This window comes from Castor canadensis, chromosome 11 (assembly GCF_047511655.1).
Source record: "Castor canadensis chromosome 11, mCasCan1.hap1v2, whole genome shotgun sequence".
NCBI classification, from domain to species: Eukaryota; Metazoa; Chordata; class Mammalia; order Rodentia; family Castoridae; genus Castor; species Castor canadensis.
The window spans coordinates 52,468,062-52,488,335 of record NC_133396.1 but is presented as its reverse complement, the minus strand read 5'-3'; the positions used below and the strand labels follow the sequence as shown (position 1 = coordinate 52,488,335).

The 20,274-nt window shown below is 40.8% G+C and overlaps 1 protein-coding gene and 1 long non-coding RNA gene across 3 annotated transcripts; one reads left to right on the top strand and one right to left on the bottom strand.

Moving 5' to 3' along the window:
- Positions 1 to 2,078: 2,078 nt before the first annotated feature.
- On the bottom strand, positions 2,079 to 3,855 carry Ubb (ubiquitin B). Of its 2 annotated transcripts, none has more exons than XM_074046767.1 (2): positions 3,699 to 3,855; positions 2,079 to 3,148 (listed from the first exon to the last, which is right to left on the bottom strand). In XM_074046767.1, exon 2 carries the CDS (start codon positions 3,140 to 3,142, stop codon positions 2,225 to 2,227), a length of 918 nt encoding a protein of 305 aa, XP_073902868.1. In that variant the 5' UTR covers positions 3,143 to 3,148; positions 3,699 to 3,855; the 3' UTR covers positions 2,079 to 2,224. The 2 variants fall into 2 exon arrangements, with proteins under 2 accessions (XP_073902868.1, XP_073902869.1); XM_074046768.1 differs by lacking the exon at positions 3,699 to 3,855 and adding an exon at positions 3,436 to 3,585.
- Positions 3,856 to 4,212: 357 nt separating this feature from the next.
- LOC141413817 (uncharacterized) lies at positions 4,213 to 5,741 on the top strand. The gene is made up of 2 exons (XR_012438739.1): positions 4,213 to 4,976; positions 5,120 to 5,741. It is a non-coding gene; the product is annotated as an uncharacterized lncRNA (long non-coding RNA).
- Positions 5,742 to 20,274: the final 14,533 nt, after the last annotated feature.

Here is a 20,274-nt window from a genome sequence, read left to right as displayed (position 1 = left end):
CTATAAAGGCATTGAAATATGCCCTTCTTTCAGCAACCCTCATTCTCCTGAAGCAACCAACCTTAACAGTAGCCCACCCTTCTTTGTGCTTTACACACATTTTTCTTACTATAGCATTTTTCACTCTATTGAATATTGTTCCATTTCAGTTTGTATTACCATTCTGTTTTAACTATTGCTAATTTAATCACTCTTGATAATTAAGTCACTTCATTATTAAAAAAAAAGTAAGCACTAGGGAAGGTTTTTCAGCATTTTAAGCACTTCATATGTAATCTTTTACTTTTGATGGTACTGGGGTCTGAACTAAGGGTTTCATGCTGGCTAGGCAGGCACTCTACTGCTTTTAGAAAGGCATTAATTCTTTAAAAATTAGTTGCTCAAGGACTGAAGGTGTGGTCAGAGCTGTAGAGCACCTGCTTTGCAAGGCTGAAGCCCTGAGTTCAAATTCCAGTCCCACCAAAAAATAAAATTAGGTGCCCTAAGTTAAACTAGTAAGGTGATGGATATTTGATCTCAAGTAGTCTTTTATTAAGAACCACAATGAATCATTGTACAAGACTGCACTTTTATGTGAAATCTACTGTGCCGTTTTATTTCACTGAGAACTGGCAAAAGCTTTATCTTGCAGTAACATTAGGCTTTAGATCAGAGCCTGGGAACCTACTACTTTCAGTGTTTCTAAGTATTCTTTCAACCATTGAACACAGGTTGAGCATTCAGGAAAGGTCACAAGAAATAGACTATCAACACAAACCTTTTACTGAATTCCCTTAGAAGGGAAACGATGGTTTTTTTGTTGAGACTTTTTGAAGGCTTCATCTTTTTACTACCTCCACAGGCTCAACATTGTTTTCCTTTCTGGGCCAAAATGGTTAACTTCTCACTTCAAGGAACTGAAGTGGTATCTCCAGTGTCTAATTTACCAAGTAACAATTATGTACTCCCAATTTAGTGTTTTATGTTCTAAGATTTTTCTCAATTTTGAGAAGCTGAGTTCCCAAAAATTCACCATTCCCAGGCTTGCCTGGCTTTGTTGGGTTTATTTCTAAGTAACTAGTTATCTGCAAATTTGCTAATGCACCTGTCATTTTTTTGGCAGTTGAAGGAACTTGCACTTTCTAGGCCGTGTTGACGAGTCACTCCAATTGCCACTTGTGCTATTTTTGATAAGCTCATGCTTTATACCCAGGCCTGCCTGGATGAACAGTGACCGTTTCCCTGTATACCTGAGATAACCGGTATGATCCACCAGGCTTAGCAACTGGTTGAGATGGGTGTTTAGGGCAGGGGTCTTGGGGAACTTTTTGGCAGGGATGGGCTTCAAACCCAACTTATCCTCTGCTAAGAATTACAGGATGGAGTCATGATACCCAACCACCTGTAGATCTTTTCTTATATGCTAAGCCACTCTCATTCCCTAAAATCAGTGTCATATTCCTAAGGGCCTTTTATTATGACACTAGTTTCAGTACCAAAAGTTATTTCCCTATTGTAAACTTGAGAAAAACTGCAACTTCTCTCCCTTACATGTACTACCCAAGGCCACCTTGCCACTCTTACCTTATCATAAGTTGAAAACCACCATGTATGTTGTTCCATTACAGGAACAAATGAACGATCCAAGTACTTCCATGAAACATCCCAAGAATGGATATGTAAACACTATTATAAATCTATAAATCTGCTGCATAGTACTGATATTGTGAACTGTTTTGTGTGAGACTTAGACAATAGACATTTCTGCCAAGTACTGAATAATCTTATCTTTCCAATACTTAACTATCATTTAAAGCTCAACCAAAACAATTTTTCTCTAGAAGACTTAAGGGTTTAGGCAGGTATGTTTGATTTCCCCCAAAGTAACTAGGAAAAGAGAGTTTTCTGGTTATATTTTAAATTGCTTACACTTTCAATGCTTTGCTATTCACTGATAATGAACAAAGCACACACATCTCACTCACCACAAGTGACTTAATTTTGATCACAACACCAATCTCAAAGTTAAATCCTGCACCAACACCCTTTTAACCTGAAGAGGTTCCCACACCACAAAAACTTTTGACAGAGACAGCAAATATGCTACCATGCAACAAAACCTTTATTAACATTTTGAACAGGCTCAGCTATTACTACTGAAACTGGTAATTTCTAAACTTAAATTGGGCAAATAGCTATAGAGCAGAGTAATAGCATCACTGGGCACTGGGAATGAAGACTAGAATTAACAGCCACCCCTCAGACGGAGGACCAGGTGCAGGGTGGATTCTTTCTGGATGTTGTAGTCAGAAAGGGTGCGGCCATCTTCCAGCTGCTTGCCTGCAAAGATGAGCCTCTGCTGGTCAGGGGGAATGCCTTCTTTATCCTGGATCTTGGCTTTCACATTCTCGATGGTGTCACTGGGCTCCACTTCCAGGGTGATGGTCTTGCCGGTCAGGGTCTTCACGAAGATCTGCATGCCGCCCCTCAGACGGAGGACCAGGTGGAGGGTGGACTCTTTCTGGATGTTGTAGTCAGAAAGGGTGCGGCCATCTTCCAGCTGCTTGCCTGCAAAGATGAGCCTCTGCTGGTCAGGGGGAATGCCTTCTTTATCCTGGATCTTGGCTTTCACATTCTCGATGGTGTCACTGGGCTCCACTTCCAGGGTGATGGTCTTGCCGGTCAGGGTCTTCACGAAGATCTGCATGCCGCCCCTCAGACGGAGGACCAGGTGGAGGGTGGATTCTTTCTGGATGTTGTAGTCAGAAAGGGTGCGGCCATCTTCCAGCTGCTTGCCTGCAAAGATGAGCCTCTGCTGGTCAGGGGGAATGCCTTCTTTATCCTGGATCTTGGCTTTCACATTCTCGATGGTGTCACTGGGCTCCACTTCCAGGGTGATGGTCTTGCCGGTCAGGGTCTTCACGAAGATCTGCATGCCGCCCCTCAGACGGAGGACCAGGTGGAGGGTGGATTCTTTCTGGATATTGTAGTCAGAAAGGGTGCGGCCATCTTCCAGCTGCTTGCCTGCAAAGATGAGCCTCTGCTGGTCAGGGGGAATGCCTTCTTTATCCTGGATCTTGGCTTTCACATTCTCGATGGTGTCACTGGGCTCCACTTCCAGGGTGATGGTCTTGCCGGTCAGGGTCTTCACGAAGATCTGCATTTTGACCTGTATTTTTAAATGGAAATGTCGAATATCATTAGCATCTCACCAATTTCCCCCGATTCTCACTGAGTCACTAAACACAAAAATGTTTAGTCAAGGACTCCAAATGATTAAAACAAAAGAAGTGCCTTCTAAACTAGGGTCCGAAGCTTTCTTCCCTACTTTTCGGGTTATCCCCACCACACGCTGTAATTTTACCAAACCTCAGCCTAGAGGCAAACTGAAAACAGTAAGGTCCAGGAAAATTTTCATTAAACTGAGATGGAACACGGCTAGGATAAAAAGACTACCTCTTTTCCTTCTTCCCCCTCTCAAGCAAGCGCGATGGAATCTCCATCGGTTAGGCGTCCGTTGGTCTCCGGCGCGCCGGCCGCCCCCACTCCCCGCACGCAAACAAGGCCCACTCTTGCGCGGAGGCCCCGTGCAGCGTCACGTCACTCGCCCTCCCCTCCCCCACCTCGGGACACACCCAGCCCCGAGAAACCGCCAGCTTGACCTCATTTAAGCCCCCTCTCTCAAGACCTCCCAGGTCTCCAACGCTACAGGTCAGTACCTGTTACAGAATATGAAGAGGCCGCGAATCGCCAATCACACGTAGCCACCGGCACGACAACTCCCAACAATGCCAATCCTCTCTAAATACACGGCCTAAACGGAGCCCATATTTATGCAACGTCTGGTGTGTCTTATCACCTCTACGTAGCCGCCGTCTCTATGCGCCACCAAAAGTAGTTCCCTCAGCCTCCCTTCCCGCGGCGCAATTAGGGTTTTCAACTGAGCCCCAGATTCCGCCAATCCGAAATAAAAGATACTAACAAATTAGCTCCCTTTTATTCCAGGCGCTCTATCTTCTCTTTTACGAAAAGATGGAAAAGTTACCTGGCGGATGAATCCAAGTTAAAGGGACCTTCCTCGAAAGCTCTGGAAACTTCCTTGAGATACCGGCGCTGATTGGTGAAGCCAGCGAGGGCGAGGCCGGCCCTGATTGGTGAGCCCCGCCTTGGCTCGATTGTTGCTGGGCTCCCGGCTGTGCGGACGTTGCTAAGTAACTGCGCCTGCGCCACAAAGGCGCGCGTTCCCTGAAGACTGGCATTTCCTGTCCGAGGTGGAGGAGGGGGGTGGGCTTTCGGTCCCGCCTCCAACGTCCCCCACTTCCCGCGTTTTCTGTGTTTAGGCGAGAAAGTGGCGGGTTCGACTGCCATTTTCCCGGGCAGGGGGCGGAGTCCCCCGGTTGGACTGGGTGCTGGGTATCGTGGCGGTATAACCCGCAGCTGTTTCTTCCTGGTGTCTGCTGTAAAGCGCTTTCCCCAGCCCCCACCCCTGTCTGAAAAAATGCGCGCCCCTCATGCTGGCGGGTTCTTATTTCTGCTCCTGGTTGCTGCAGTGTGGAGGCGTAGTCACGACTCTGTAAGCAAAATGCTTTTAGGTGCTTTGTCTAACTCCGCTGTCTTAACAGCCGAGGGCAGTCTGTAAATGTAGATTTGGAACGGGGACCCTTGGAGGAGAGGCTTGGACTCAAGGTCGCCCGCCATGCCGCAGAGACCTCGTCCCGGGACTTTCTCCACCCTGCGGCAGGGAAAGGGAGAAATGTGGCGGCGTCCTGGGTGGGGTGTAAACAAACATGAAAATGTGGCGCCCACCTTCGAAAGTAAGACAGTCTAGAAATTTATATATTAACGCGAATGAGGTAAACTTCACTTCGGAAAGGTCGCTAGAATAAATTTAAGAACATGCTCTGTGAACTGCCTAGATACCTGGCTCCATCCCCAGCTCTGGAAGAAGAATTTTTTACGGGTACGGAGAGTGCGTCACTGGATGAATTCACAGCCAGGTAGCTTGAAGTCAAGATTCTACTGTCTCCCGATTTGAGGAGCAGATGGAGAGTTAAATAATCTTGGACGTGAATTCCAGTGTCTCGGGGGTAATTCGTAAAGGCCTGTTTTATGGAGTGTGGTGGGAAATTGTGTCCCCTAGCAGCCCCGCGTCTGGAGTCACGCACGTCCACGGACGGGTTGAGCGGAATGCAGCCCTCAAGACTTGACGGTGACTGCACAGGGCGTCCCAGCAGACGAGGTTGGTCATGGTGCTTCCTGGATTGTTTCCCAAAGTAGGCCATTTGGTGATCTCAACACAGCAAATGTTTTCAGAAGGAAGGCATGTACTGTTTTTGTACAGTAAACAAAATGAATTTTCTTTTTTTTTGGTGGTGGTACTGAAATTTGAACTCAAGGCCTTGCAGCTTTATAGACGGGTGTTCTACCACTTCAGCCACATCCCCAGCCCAAGATGAATTGTTTCTGATCTGTTTATAAACAAAATTTTTAGTAAAATACAGTTTCTGGTAATCATAAAAGATAATTTGTAAGGAAATTAACGAATCGAATGATAACCTAAAATCAGAAATTCACTCACCTAGCACAGTACTTGGCATTGTGCTCAACAAATGTTTGTTCAATGAAAAAAATTGCAGTTTTCTTTTTTTCAACTAAAAAAAAAAACATGATTCTGAGATTGTGATTTTATTTGGCTAGCTGTCCCTTAATAAAAATTTGTGAGAAAACAGTGGTCAATTAAAAATTAACAATTGTTTTCTTGACATCGTTGATAAACTATGGTGTTAGTTTGTGGCTTGTCATTTCCTTTATACTTCACACAGTTATGAAACTTAGTCCTAATTTATTGTAAGTATAGAATGCCCAAGTGAACACAGCAAAATTCTATACTGTCTTCATTATGGACTTCAAAGTTACTTAAATGTGTCCATTTAAACATAGCTGCTTGAGTTGGGTATGGTGATACATACCTGTAATCCCAGTACTCCAGAGGCTGAGGCAGGAGTATCTGGAGTTAGAGGCCAGCCTCGGCTAAGAACAAGTGGTAGAGTGCGAGCTTCGCAAGCATGAAGCCCTAAGTTCAAACCTCAGACCCACCAAAAGAAAAAACAAAAATAGCTACTTGGGCTCCATGGTAGAGCACTTACCTTGCATGTACAAGGCCCTGGGTTCTATCCCCAGTATTGTAATAAAATAAAAATAGCTACTTTTTGGCAGGTGGAATGGGTCAGATAGTAGCGTGCCTGCCTAGCATGCATGAGGCCCTGATTTCAAACCCCAGTGCCACCAAAGCCGAAGGAAAAGCTATTTAAGGGGGAGAGGAGGAAGACTGCTAAAGCTTAAAAAACAAGAAACGAGTAACATAGACAGGATATATGTTTATTATATATACATGTATCATAATGAAACCCCTTTGTACAATTAACTTACGGTAATAAAAATTTTTTAAATATCTAAAGTGTTTTTGTTATAAACTATTACTTAATACATGAAATGTAGAAGTAATATAACACCATATAACCACCAATTTGCTTTAGTTTTAAAAATTCCTATTTATTTTTTTGGCAGTCCTGGGGTTTGAACTCCAGGCCTCACACTTGCTAGGCAGATGCTCTACCATTTGAGCCACTCCACCAGCCCTTTTTCTTGTTGGATATTTTTGAAATAGAGTCTCAAAAACTATTTGCTCAGATTGGCTCTGAACCTCAGTCCTCCTGATCTCTGCCTCCCAAGTAGGTAGGATTACAGGTGTAAGTCGCTGGTGCCTGGCTCTTTTTAAAAATTTTTTGAGGAGCTACTATGCTGTTTTCCATAGCTGCTATACCATTTTACACTTCCACTAATAGTAAATAGTATTCTTATGTTTATATCCTGGTATAGGAAACATACCTTGGAATAGAATTGTGGAATGTATCTTCAACTTTACTACACTGCCAAATTGTTCTCCAAAGTGATTGTGCAGGTTGAGAATCCCTTGTTGGAAGTGTTTGGGCCAGAGTATTTCAGATTTTGGAGTTTTTTATTTATTTTTAAAATATTTTTTGGGGTACTGGGGTTTGAACTTAGGGCCTACACCTTCAGCCGCTCCACCAGCCCTTTTTTGTGATGGGTGTTTTCTAGATAGGGTCTCGTGAACTATTTGCCTGGGCTGGCTTCATTTTGTACTTTTTTAGATTTTGGAGTATTTACATAAACTTTACCATCTGAACATTCCTTTTGCAAAAATGTGAAACTTTGTGGACACAAATTTCCAACTTCTGGGCATTTTGGATTTCTTTTTCTTTTTTTTCTTTTTGGTACTAGAGTTTGAACTCAAGGCCTCATACTTTCAAGGCAAGCATTTTACCACGAGCCACACTCTCAGCCCTGGATTTGGAATAATTGAATTAGAGATGCTCAGCCTATTGTAATTTAACACACTAGCAATGTATGAGAGTTCCCACAGTTCTGAATCTTCATCAGCACATAGTATTGCCAAACTTTTGCCAATCTGATGGGAAGATTATTCTTTCAGAAAATAAGATAATATTCCCTTCAGTTTATTTTATAAATATGAGCCTGTTGGTTTGCAGATGGGATTTGACTGTAGGGAAGGAGACACACTGTTGGAGCAGGGCTGACTACTGTTGGAGGTAGGCCTGGCCATCAGAGGGCTGTTGGTATGAGGCTTAAGTCCCCCTCTAGAGAAGAAATATGTAAAAGGCAGTGAAATATGACTTGTAACTGCTGATGGTGGGGTATAAGAGTAGAAATGCTATCTTTGATCTTAGCTGAAAGACTGACAACAATGTGAGTAGAAATGAATGCTGGGTTAAGTTTCTAGAAATTGTCTTTTGAAATCTGGGTAATTTGGGCTGGAGATGTGGCTAAAGCAGTAGTGTGCCTGCCTTGCAAGCGCAAACCTATATTATTTGCTTGCTAAATAAATTGATTTGCATCAATGCTTTAGACTTCAAGGAATTAGTCTTCATTTTCTTCCTAGCAGTGCTAGAGATTGAACCCAGGTCCTTGTTCATGTTAGGCAAGCGCCCTACCACCGAGCTGTATCCTGAGCTGTATCCTGAGTATCCATCAACTGTTTCCCAATTTGCTTTTTCAGGGTCATGAACTTATTCTGAGATTTAAATGACATTTTAAACTTTTCTGTATTGTGTCTAATATTTGCTGTTAAGTAAAGTTACAGAATAACTAGACAAAAGATGTAAGTGGTCTTATAGGTTGATGTGTTAATTTTCTTGACTAAGCTGCATTTAAACATAGATTAGATTTATTATTGGAGCCGTCCTGAAAGTAGCCTTTTGCCCCTAATTTATGATCAAAGGAGTTAGTTAACATATTTTCTAATACATGGTATAATCTGATGCATACAGGAATTTGCTTATCTCACATTTGAAATGCAGCAAATACGAATATTAAGCCAACCTTTGCATTAATCAGTTCTTTTTTTTTTTTTTTTTGTGGTACTGGGGTTTGAACTCCGGTGGTGTACCATTTGAGCCATCCTCAGCCCTCATTATATGATTATATGTTCTTGAAGTTTGAATTTTGAACCAGGAGAAAAAAATAACTGTGTGTCATTCACTTATTGCAGACATTTGTTGAGCAACTTCTCAGTGTGGGAGTCACTGGAATTGCTGACTGGAGTAGGATCTGTTCCACAACCCCCAAGAGAGCCATGCTCTTAAGTGCCAATAAGGGGATTGTGAGGAGTGAAAGTATCTACCTCATTGAATTGTCATAGGATTGAGTTAATATATGTCAAGAATTTAGAAAAAAGCATGGTGTGTAGGGTGACTTGATAAATGCTAGCTACTATTATCCATCTTGAAAGGCAAAAGGTCTAAAAGTACAGATTAGACTGTCTGAGTTCAAACTCTGGCTCTGCCATTTACTCATCCTGTAACTGTAGACCAATTTCTTACCTTCTCTGGACCTCAGTTCCTTCATCTATATGGTAAAGATAGTAGTAGTTGCTAGCCTATAAAGATGTTGAGAGTTTTTTGTTTTGTTTTCTGTGGTGCTGGGAATGAATCCAGGGTCTTGGACGTGCTAGGCAAGCACTCTGCCACTGAGCTACATCTCCAGCCAGTTACTATTTTTTCTTCCCTGAGGAGAAGGCCTCACAATGTTGCCCATGCTGGTCTGAAGCTCCCGGTCTCCAGCCACGCTCCTGTCTCAGCTTCCCAAATGCTGGTATTACAATTGTGAGCCCCCGCATCCAGCTTCAGTTACACGTTTACTCTTTTACTCCTTGTAGATTGGAAGCCTCATGAAGTCAGAGGCTCTCTGTTTGATGGCTGCCCAGAGCAGTACCCAGCACAGAGGAGATGTTCAGTAAACGTCTGCTGGCTGTCTGGCGTGCTCCTGTGCAGACCAACACTCTGCCTGGAGAAGGGCTCCAGTACGCATACACACACACACACACCAGAGACCCTTTTAGCACAGAGGATCAGCTCCTTACTCCAAGGAGATATACCTAGGTCTGGCCTCAGTAGCCCTGGCCCTTATCTGGCTCACTGATAGGTGCTGCCCTGCTTCCCACCCTCAGGGACAAAAGGAAAAGTGAATAGGATGGATGTTCTGGTGGTGTCATAGGCTTTAAAGCACTCTGTCCACAGTGCTGAAGTCATAAAAGGGCTAGGTGGCTGAATGAGTTAATGTAAGATAGAGCAGCCTGAGGGAAGGCCCTAGGAATGTGAAAAAGTTCCAGTCACCAAGGGGAAGAGTGGAAATTCAGGCCCTAGAGAGACCCCCAGGGAAAAGGGCATTAATGAACAAGATGATCCCAGAACAAATGGAACGTTTCCAGTTTTGAGACTTTTTTCATTGTGTTGGTTTTTGAATGAAGCCAAACTTTTTTAGACTTATCAATTGAAGAATGATAACAGGAACACATGGAAATGCCTTTTTAAGCCAAAGACCTTTGAGAATCAGCAGACACAGGGAAAGCTCTAAAAATGGTATAAAAGTCTTCCTTTTTGTAAAGGAAATTTATGTCTATAAGAAGTTTACTGGATTGGTCTTGGTTTGATAAGTGGTAAACAAGACCACAAACAAGCCAGGGGTATTTGAAGCAACCATAATGAGAATGGAGAGCTTAAAATTTGCAACAGAAGCTGCAGTTGTCATTTTTTGAATAATGATCTTATAAAATTACATCCAGCTGGGCACCTGTGGCTCAGGCATGTAATCCTAACTACTCAGGAGGCAGAAATCAGGAGGATCTATGTTGGAAGCCAGCCCAAGCAAATAGTTTAAGAGACCCTATCTTGAAAAACCCTTCACAAAAATAGAGAAATGACTCAAACATTGTATGCACATATGAATAAAAGAAAAAACAATAGGGCTGGTGGAGTGGCTCAAGGTGAAAGCCCTGAGTACCAACCCCTCTATGGCAAAAAAAAAAAAATTACATCCAGAAAGTAAAGATGAAAACCATGGAGATTATGAAGATATTGTTCACTCTGGAGTTCTTGATGCCTGACCTCATCTCCCTTTTATTTATAACAATGTTAGATGCAATGTCTTATACCCTAAATGTTATACATATAAGTACAGAGAGCTGTCAACTTGGGTTCCTGTGAAATAGGAGGAGATGGTTTCTGTCCTCATTTTGGTCCTTTGAGTTCACATATTATAACTTAGTACTTTATTAGTTTAAAAAGATGAGAAGCCAGGCACCGATGGCTCAAACCTATAATCCTAGCTACTCAGGAGGCAGAGATCAGGAGGCTCTCTGTTGGAAGCCAGCCTTGGCAAATAGTTTGTGAGACCTTATCTGGAAAAAAAACCCGTCACAAAATAAAATAAAATAAAAAGGCTGTTGGAGTACTTCAAGGTATAGGCCCTAACAAAAACAAAAACAAAACAAAAAAAGGTATAGGCCTTGAGTTCAAACCTCAGTACCACAAAAAACAAAAAAAAATAACCCAGGTGTCCAATGGTGCAGCCACAGTACCTGACAGCACACTCTACCACTTGAGCCACCCACTGGACTAATAGTTCTTGAGACTCCATCTCAAAAATAACCACAGTAAGATGAGTTGGAGATGTGGCTCAAGTGGTAGAGTGCCTGCTTTGCAAGCATGAGGACCTGAGTTCAAATCCCAGTCCCACAGAAAAAGAAATTGGAGGCTGGGATGCCAAGATTTGTGCTTTTAGTTAATTTTTGGCCCAAATAAGAAGTCAGTTCTCAACAAAAGCAGTTTTTAAGCACCTGTTACAATACCAGTTATTTGCAAATCGGTCTATAGATTTAGTGTGTATCCAATCAAAATTTCAACAGTATATTATGTGGAACTTGCAAAACAAATCTAAAATTGATATGGATGTGCAGAGGACCAATAACAAGAAGGTGCTGAAGAAACAAAATACTAAGACTATTACAAAGCTATAATAATTAAGAAAGTGCTTTTGGCTTGAGATTAATGAAATAGAATAGAGAATTCAGAGAAAGAGACATGGATATATAAAAACCTAATATACAAAGAACGGGGAAAGAAGATACTCAGCTGTGATAGTTGCAAAAAATGAAAATAGATCACTGCCCCCCACCCAAAACTAAATTCTGGTGTGGACTCGGGATTTAAATGTGAAACACAAAACTTTGAACTCAGGGCTTGAAGCTTGCAAAGCAGTGCTCTACCACTTGAGCTATACCTCTAGTCCATTTTGCTCTAGTTATTTTTGGAGATCAGTTCTTTTGAACTGTTTGCCCAGACTGACCTTGAACCTTGATCCTCCTTATCTCACCCTCCCAAGTAGCTAGGATTATAGACATGAGCCACTAGGACCTGGCTAGGCAAATATCTTTATGACCAAAGTAAAGAGGTTTGGCAAATTCTTGGTAAACTCAATCACATTAAAATCAAACTACTCTGGTTTCTCTTTAGATCATATAAATCTTTCACCTTTTAAAATTAGGGTGTTCTATTTATCAGCATATCTAATAAAGAAAATGAAAAGAATGGCCATAAACTTGGAAAAGATACTTGCAACACTGTATTCACAAGGATTAGTACGAGAATGGGGCTGTTCAATAGAGCATTCTGCAATGATGAAAATGTTCTATACCATCCAATAGGCATGAGCTACATGTCGCTACTGAGCACTTAAAATATGGCTAGTGATGTTACCTGTAGGTGGTCTCAGAAGACCCTGGTCGAGAAGATCTTAGATCCTTACATCTTGGGAACAAAGAATTGGACAGAGAAACAGATTGCAAAGCAGTAGCAAAGTTTTATTTAAAGGGAAAGGAAAGCATAGGCAGGAGGACACACCAAAGGAAGAGTGCTGATCTCTTTGTTTAAAGGGTACTTTGTAAGTTGTAAGGGTCAACGGTGGGAAAAATCTGGGAGGTCTTTGCAGGAAGGACCAGAATAAATGACAGGTTTGATTGACAAGGTCTATGTAATGAGGCATTCTGCACACATGCTTATGCTGATTACAGGTTTTTGATTGTATGTATGATATGCAACCAGTATTCATAAGGTCTTAAGTAGAGGACTTTACCTGAGAGGACAGATTTGCCTTTACTGAGCATGGTCTGAAACAGCCAAGAGATTCCCTTATCTTTTTGGTGAATTTACAACTGTGAAGGAATTTACAATCTCAATCCTGACCTTAAAATGACCATTAAGAGGGGATGTCTGAGGATGATACCAGGCTGGGACAGTTTAGCGTGGGGTGACCTTTTGCTGAAGAGGTTCAATACCATGATGATTTTCTTTCCTTTACCTTTTACTAGCTTGCCTCAGTGAAATTCAGAAACTGAATTTTAAATTGCATTTAATTTTAATTAAGTTTAAATACCCACATATGGTTTGTGCCTACCATATTGGACATTGAAGATCTAGGAAGAACATAAAAGAGAAAATAAGATGGAAGAAACAAATTGGTGGGCCAGAGTAGTAATTAGGAATATACATATTGAATCCATGTTGGAATACTATTCACAACCTCCAGGTGGGCACAAATTAAAAATTCACAGTATCAAGTGTTGGGTAGGACGTGGAGCAACAGGAACACTCTCCCACTACTGGCAACAGTATAGATGGGTACAGCCCCTTTAGAAAAGAAAACTGAACATGTGCACACCCAGCTCCAGCCAGTCCTACTTCAGTCATAAGAGAAAGGTCCCAAACCAGGCTGGAGGCAGAACCTTTTTGGGTGATGTAATCCTTCCTCATAGAATACTTAAGCAAGTTCATGATAGACTGTAATCAAAGTAAGACTTTCTGAGAAACTAGATAGAAGACTTAACAGTTATCAGTGAGAATCTAAAGATCTTTAAGTAGGTATCTTTTTTGTATATAGTCTAAACTGTGATTAATAATTTTTTTCCCTTTTGTTTTTATTTATTTATTTATTTTTTGTGGTACTGGGGCTTGAGCTCAGCGCCTACACCTTGAGCCACTTCTACCAGTCCTTTTTGTGTATGTTTGTGGTTTTTTTTTTTTTTGCAGTAGTGGGGCTTGAATTCAAGGCCTTCACCTTGAGCCACTCTACCAGCCCTATTTTTGTGAAGGGTTTTTCGAGATAGGGTCTCATGACCTATTTGCTCAGGCTGGCTTCAAACCTCTAACCTCCTTATCCCTGCCTACTGAGAAGCTAGGATTACAGGCATGAGCCACCAGTGCCTGGCCATTTTTTCCCTCTTAAATGTTTCTAACAAGACAGAAATTTTTGGGTTGGTCAGAGGCCTTTGTTTTTACTGCAAGGCTATAATAATTTTGGCACATGCTTATAATTAAATTGACTGAAAAGATCTTTTAAACACTTCATATCCTAGAAAATCTATTGCACATGTGCATCAGGAGATATGAACAAGAATGCTTAGCTCAGAGGACTGAGGATGTAGCTCAGTGGTAGAACTTCCCAAGTTGCCAAGGCCCTGGGTTTGATCCCCAGTATAGCAAGAAAACAAAACAAGGAAATGCTAGGTCAGCATTGTGCAGAATAGCAAAAACTATAAATGTGCATTCTATGAACAGTGAAATGAACAGTTGTAGAATGTTCATATAAGAGAATGCTATGCAACAATGAACACATACCAACTCTAGCTATATACTTAACATGGATGAATCACAAAAGACAAGTTCTCAGAAGAATGCATGCAGTATAGGTAACTGGTATAGAGTTCAAAAACAGACAAGAGTACTAGGGGCTTGCAATGCAGCTGAGTGGTAGAGCGCTTGCATATGTAAGGCCTTGGCTGAATCCTCAGCGCCAAAAAACAAGACAGAGACAAGACTAAATAGCATTATTTAGATATAATTCAATCCTTACAATCTTTGTATGTATAAAGATTAGTGCAAAGGTTAGTATGGTGATTTACCTCTTGGGTAGGGAGAGGATGCCTAGGAACATCAGAGAAATTGCTAAAGCTCTATTCTTTTTTTTGGTGGTACTGGAGTTTGAACTCAGGGCCTTCACCTTGAGCCACTCCACTAGCCCTATTTTTGTGATGGGGTTTTTTTTTTTTTTTTTTGAGATGGGGTCTCTTAAACTATTTGCCCAGGCTGTCTTCAGACCTTAATCCTCTGCATCCTGAGTAGTTAGGATTATAGACATGAGCCACAAGTGCCCTAAAGCTGTATTCTTTAATTTGGTCAGACATCCTATTATTATTTGAACTCTATGAATGCATTATATAAAATAGTATAGCAAGATTTTTTTTTTCTGGTTTTGAACTCGGGAACAGGTTCTCTGACACTGAGCCACACCCCCAGTTCATACAAGAATTTTTTTGTTGTTGTTTGTTTTTTTTGGTGGTACTGAGGTTTGAACTTAGGGCTTCATACTTGCTAGTCAGGCACTCTACCACTTGAGCCATTCCACCAGCCCCATACAAGAATTTTTGAAGAAATCACCCTTGTAATCCCTGCATGGTGGTACATGCCTGTAATCCTAGCACTCAGGAACTGAGGCAGGAGGATCATGAGTTTGAGGCCAGCCTGGGCTACATGAAGAGACCCTCCCCTCCCCCAATCACTTTTGCTGCTATGATGGAGTAGATTGAGAAATGAGGGGGCAGAGAAGGGATTCTGGTGAATCTAGTGACTATGGGAAGAAGTTCAGGTCATCTGAGATAATTTTCCATCCTTGTCAGGAGCACTGCCATTTGCCAGATGTGTGTCCATGAGCGAGTTTTTTTTTTTTTTATCTCATCCTCAGTTTTCTGATCAGGAAAACTATGGACACAATAGAGCCTGCCTTGGAGTAGCAATACTTATCTCTGACAAAGTAGACTTCAAACCTACATTGAACAAACGAGATAAAGAAGGACATTCCATACTAATAAAAGGGGAAATAGACCAAAAGGAAATAATTATCAACCTACATGCACCCAATGTCAACGCACCCAATTTCATCAAACATACCCTGAAAGACCTAAAAGCATATATTAACTCCAACACAGTGGTTGTGGGAGACTTTAACACCCCATTATCATTAATAGGTAGGTCATCCAAACAAAAAATCAATAAAGAAATCCTAGATCTAAAATATACAATAGATCAAATGGACCTACTTGATGTCTACAGAACATTTCATCCAACTTCTACACAATATACATTCTTCTCAGCAGCCCATGGAACCTTCTCCAAAATAGATCATATCCTAGGGCACAAAGCAAGCCTCAGCAATATAAGAAAATAGAAATTATACTGTGCATACTATCTGATCACAATGCAGTAAAACTAGAACTCAACAACAAAAGTAAAGACAAAAGACATGCAAACAGCTAGAAACTGAATAACTCATTACTTAATGAACAATGGGTCATTGATGAAATAAAAGAGGAAATTAAAAAGTTCCTGGAAGTCAATGAAAATGAAAACACAACCTACCGGAACCTATGGGACACAGCAAAGGCAGTCCTGAGAGGAAAGCTTATAGCCATGAGTGCATATATTAAAAAGACTGAAAGATCCCAAATCAATGACCTAATGATACATCTCAAACTCCTAGAAAAATAAGAACAAGCAAATCCCAAAACAAATAGGAGAGAAATAATAAAAATAAGAGCTGAAATCAATGAAATAGAAACCAAAAAAACCATACAAAGAATTAATGAAACAAAAAGTTGGTTCTTTGAAAAAATTAACAAGATTGATAGACCACTGGCAAACTTGACTAAAATGAGGAGAGAAAAAACCCAAATTAGGAGAATCAGTAATGCAAAAGGGGAGATAACAACAAACACCATGAAAGTCCAAGAAATCATCAGACTACTTTGAGAACCTATATTCAAATAAATTTGAAAATCTTAACGCAATGGATAGATTTCTAGATACATATGATCATACAAAACTGAACCAAGAGGAAATTAATCACCTGAATAGATCTATAACACAAAATGAAATTGAAGCAGCAATCAAGAGTCTCCCCAAAAAGAAAAGTCCAGGACCTGATGGATTCTCTGCTGAATTCTATCAGACCTTTAAAGAAGAACTGATACTAACCCTCCTTAAACTGTTCCACGAAATAGAAAGGGAAGGAAAACTGCCGAACACATTTGATGAAGCAAGTATTACACTTATCCCAAAACCAGGCAAAGACATCTCCAAAAAGGAGAACTATAGGCCAATCTCCTTAATGAACATTGATGCAAAAATCCTCAACAAAATAATGGCGAACCGAATTCAACAACACATCAAAAAGATTATTCACCACGACCAAGTAGGCTTCATCCCAGTAATGCAGGGGTAGTTCAACATATGAAAATCAATAAACGTAATAAACCACATTAACAGAAGCAAAGACAAAAACCACTTGATCATCTCAATAGATGCAGAAAAAGCCGTTGATAAGATCCAACACCATTTCACAATAAAAGCTCTAAGAAAACTAGGAATAGAAGGAAAGTACCTCAACATTATAAAAGCTATATATGACAAACCTACAGCCAGCATTATACTTAACAGAGAAAAACTGAAACCATTCTCTCTAAAATCAGGAACCAGACAAGGATGCCCACTATCTCCACTCCTATTCAACATAGTACTGGAATTCCTAGCCAGAGCAATTAGGCAAGAAGAAGGAATAAAAGGAATACAAATAGGTAAAGAAACTGTCAAAATATCCCTATTTGCAGACGACATGATCCTATACCTTAAAGACCCAAAAAACTCTACTCAGAAGCTTCTAGACATCATCAATACCTACAGCAAGGTAGCAGGATATAAAATCAACATAGAAAAATCATTAGCATTTCTATACACTAATAATGAACAAACTGAAAAAGAATGAAAACAATTCCATTTACAATAGTCTCAAAAAAAAATCAAATACCTAGGTGTAAACCTAAGAAAAGATGTGAAAGACCTCTACAAGGAAAACTATAAACTTCTGAAGAAAGAGACTGAGGAAGACTATAGAAAGTGGAGAGATCTCCCATGCTCATGGATAGGTAGAATCAACATAGTAAAAATGTCTATACTCCCAAAAGTAATCTACATGTTTAATGCAATTCCCATCAAAATTCCAATGACATTCATTAAAGAGATTGAAAAATCTACTGTTAAATTTATATGGAAACACAAGAGACCACGAATAGCCAAGGCAATACTCAGTCAAAAGAACAATGCAGGAGGTATCACAATACCTGACTTCAAACTATATTACAAAGCAATAACAATAAAAACAGCATGGTACTGGCACAAAAACAGACATGAAGACCAGTGGAACAGAACAGAGGACCCAGATATGAAGCCACACAACTATAACCAACTTATCTTTGACAAAGGCACTAAAAATATACGATGGAGAAATAGCAGCCTCTTCAACAAAAACTGCTGGGAAAACTGGTTAGCAGTCTGCAAAACACTGAAACTAGATCCATGTATATCAACCTATACCAATATTAACTCAAAATGGATCAAGGATCTTAATATCAGACCACAAACTCTAAAGTTGATACAGGAAAGAGTAGGAAATACTCTGGAGTTAGTAGGTATAGGTAAGAACTTTCTCAACAGAGCCCCAGCAGCACAGCAACTAAGAGATAGCATAGATAAATGGGACCTCATAAAACTAAAAAGCTTCTGCTCAACAAAAGAAATGGTCTCTAAACTGAAGAGACCACCTTCAGAGTGGGAGAAAATATTTGCCAGCTACACATCAAAGGATTGATAACCAGAACATATAGGGAACTTAAAAAACTAAATTCTCCCAAAACTAATGAACCAATAAAGAAATGGGCAAGTGAACTAAACAGAACTTTCTCAAAAGAAGAAATTCAAATGGCCAAAAAACACATGAAAAATGCTCACCATCTCTAGCAATAAAGGAAATGCAAATTAAAACCACACTAAGATTCCACCTCACCCCTGTTAGAATAGCCATCATCAGCAACACCACTCTTGGGGATATACCGAAAAGACTGTGACACAGGTTACTCCAGAGGCACCTGCACACCCATGTTTATTGCAGCACTATTCACAATAGCCAAGTTATGGAAACAGCCAAGATGCCCCACTACTGACGAATGGATCAAGAAAATGTGGTATCTATACACAGTGGAATTTTATGAAGAAGAATGAACTGTTATCATTCGCTGGTAAATGGATGGAATTGGAGAACATCATTCTGAGTGAGGTTAGCCTGGCCTAAAAGATCAAAAATCGTATGTTCTCCCTCATATGCGGACATTAGATCAAGGGCAAACACAACAAGGACTTTGAGCACATGATAAAAGTGAGCGCACACAAGGGAGATGTGAGGATAGGTAAGACACCTAAAAAATTAGCTAGCATTTGTTGCCCTTGACGCAGAGAAACTAAAGCAGATACCTTAAAAGCAACTGAGGCCAATAGGAAAAGGGGACCAGGAACTAGAGAAAAGGTGAGATCAAAAAGAATTAACCTAGAAGGTAACACACACGCACAGGAAATTAATATGAGTCAACTCCCTGTATAGCTATCCTTATCTCAACTAGCAAAAACCCTTGTTCCTTCCTATTATTGCTTATACTCTCTCTACAACAAAATTAGAGATAAGGGCAAAATAGTTTCTGCCGGGCATCGAGGGGATGGGGGGGAGAGGGAGGGGGCGGAGTGGGTGGTAAGGGAGGGGGTGGGGGCAGGGGGGAGAAATGACCCAAGCATTGTATGCACATATGAATAATAAAACAATAAAAATTAAAAAAAATAGTGCCTGCTTGTGAGAAGTATTAGGCAAGGCATTCAAAGTGCTTCTTAGCACAGTGCCTGGGGCTTAATAAGCATGCAGGACCACCTCTTATGGCTGTCTTGTTCACTCAGATTAACCCAACTTTAGTCAGGCTTCAAATATTTCTCTTAGGCGCATCTGTGCACATATTTTTAAATTAAATTTTAGCTGAAGAATCCTGATAAATCAGTTTATCCAGACCCCCTTATACTTTATATCTGATCACCCTTGATATCTGATCAAGTTCCTCATCCTCCACCATTCCCCAGGTGTTGTTTGGTTATGTAACTGGGAGTTCTAGGCCAGAGGTCCAACTCTAGGGGTTTCACATGTCAGTTCTGGCTACTTGTCCCAATACACTCACTAAAGGGATGAGTAGTGATGAAAGGCAAGGAAAGTAGATTTATTAGTGGCATGGACACACTGCAGGATTAGATAAGGTCAGCATCTCAGTACATCTTTGCACTTGCAGTCCTAAAGCTACAGATATAAGCTTTAGGTTTAAGCAGAGGAAGAACTGCGGCGGGTGAAAAAGGTATGCGTAATTATTAAACAGTCCTGGTCACAGGTTCGGTCTGGTGGTCAGAGGTGTGGCTGATTATCATCTCAGGATTGGTCAGGCCTGACCTAGTCTAGGTAAGAAAGTCATTGGTTAGTTGGGGGGGGCAGTTTCACTTTTGTCACGAGGTATTATTGATCAGTCTTACCTTCCTGGATTCCAAGGTGACTATAGGGTTACTGCTCAGAACAAACATGGAGGCAGGGAGGCTAAAGTTTCTATGTTGCTTCCTGTTAACTTGTGGGTTTTTTTTTTTTTTTTTTTTTTTCAGCAAGAGCAGTTTCTAAGTACCTGTTTATAATCATTGTGACTTGGCTTTAGTCAGAAGCTCTCTAACACCCAATGTTTCCTCTTAGTAATTTTCCATCTATTGACCCCTGCTCTGCTCTTTTGATTATAAATTCCCACTTGTCCAGGCTGTATTTGTTTGTTTGTTTGTTTGTTTGTTTTGGGAGGTACTGGGGTTTGAACTCAAGGCCTTATACTTTGCTAGGTAGATACTCTATCACTTGAGCCACTTTGCCAGCCCCAAGCTGTATTTGTATTTAGAGTTGAGCCCAATTTCC

What these genes read in the sequence shown, in the direction of transcription:
- Ubb (XM_074046767.1), bottom strand. Translation starts at nt 3,142, where the DNA reads ATGCAGATCTTCGTGAAGACCCTGACCGGCAAGACCATCACCCTGGAA.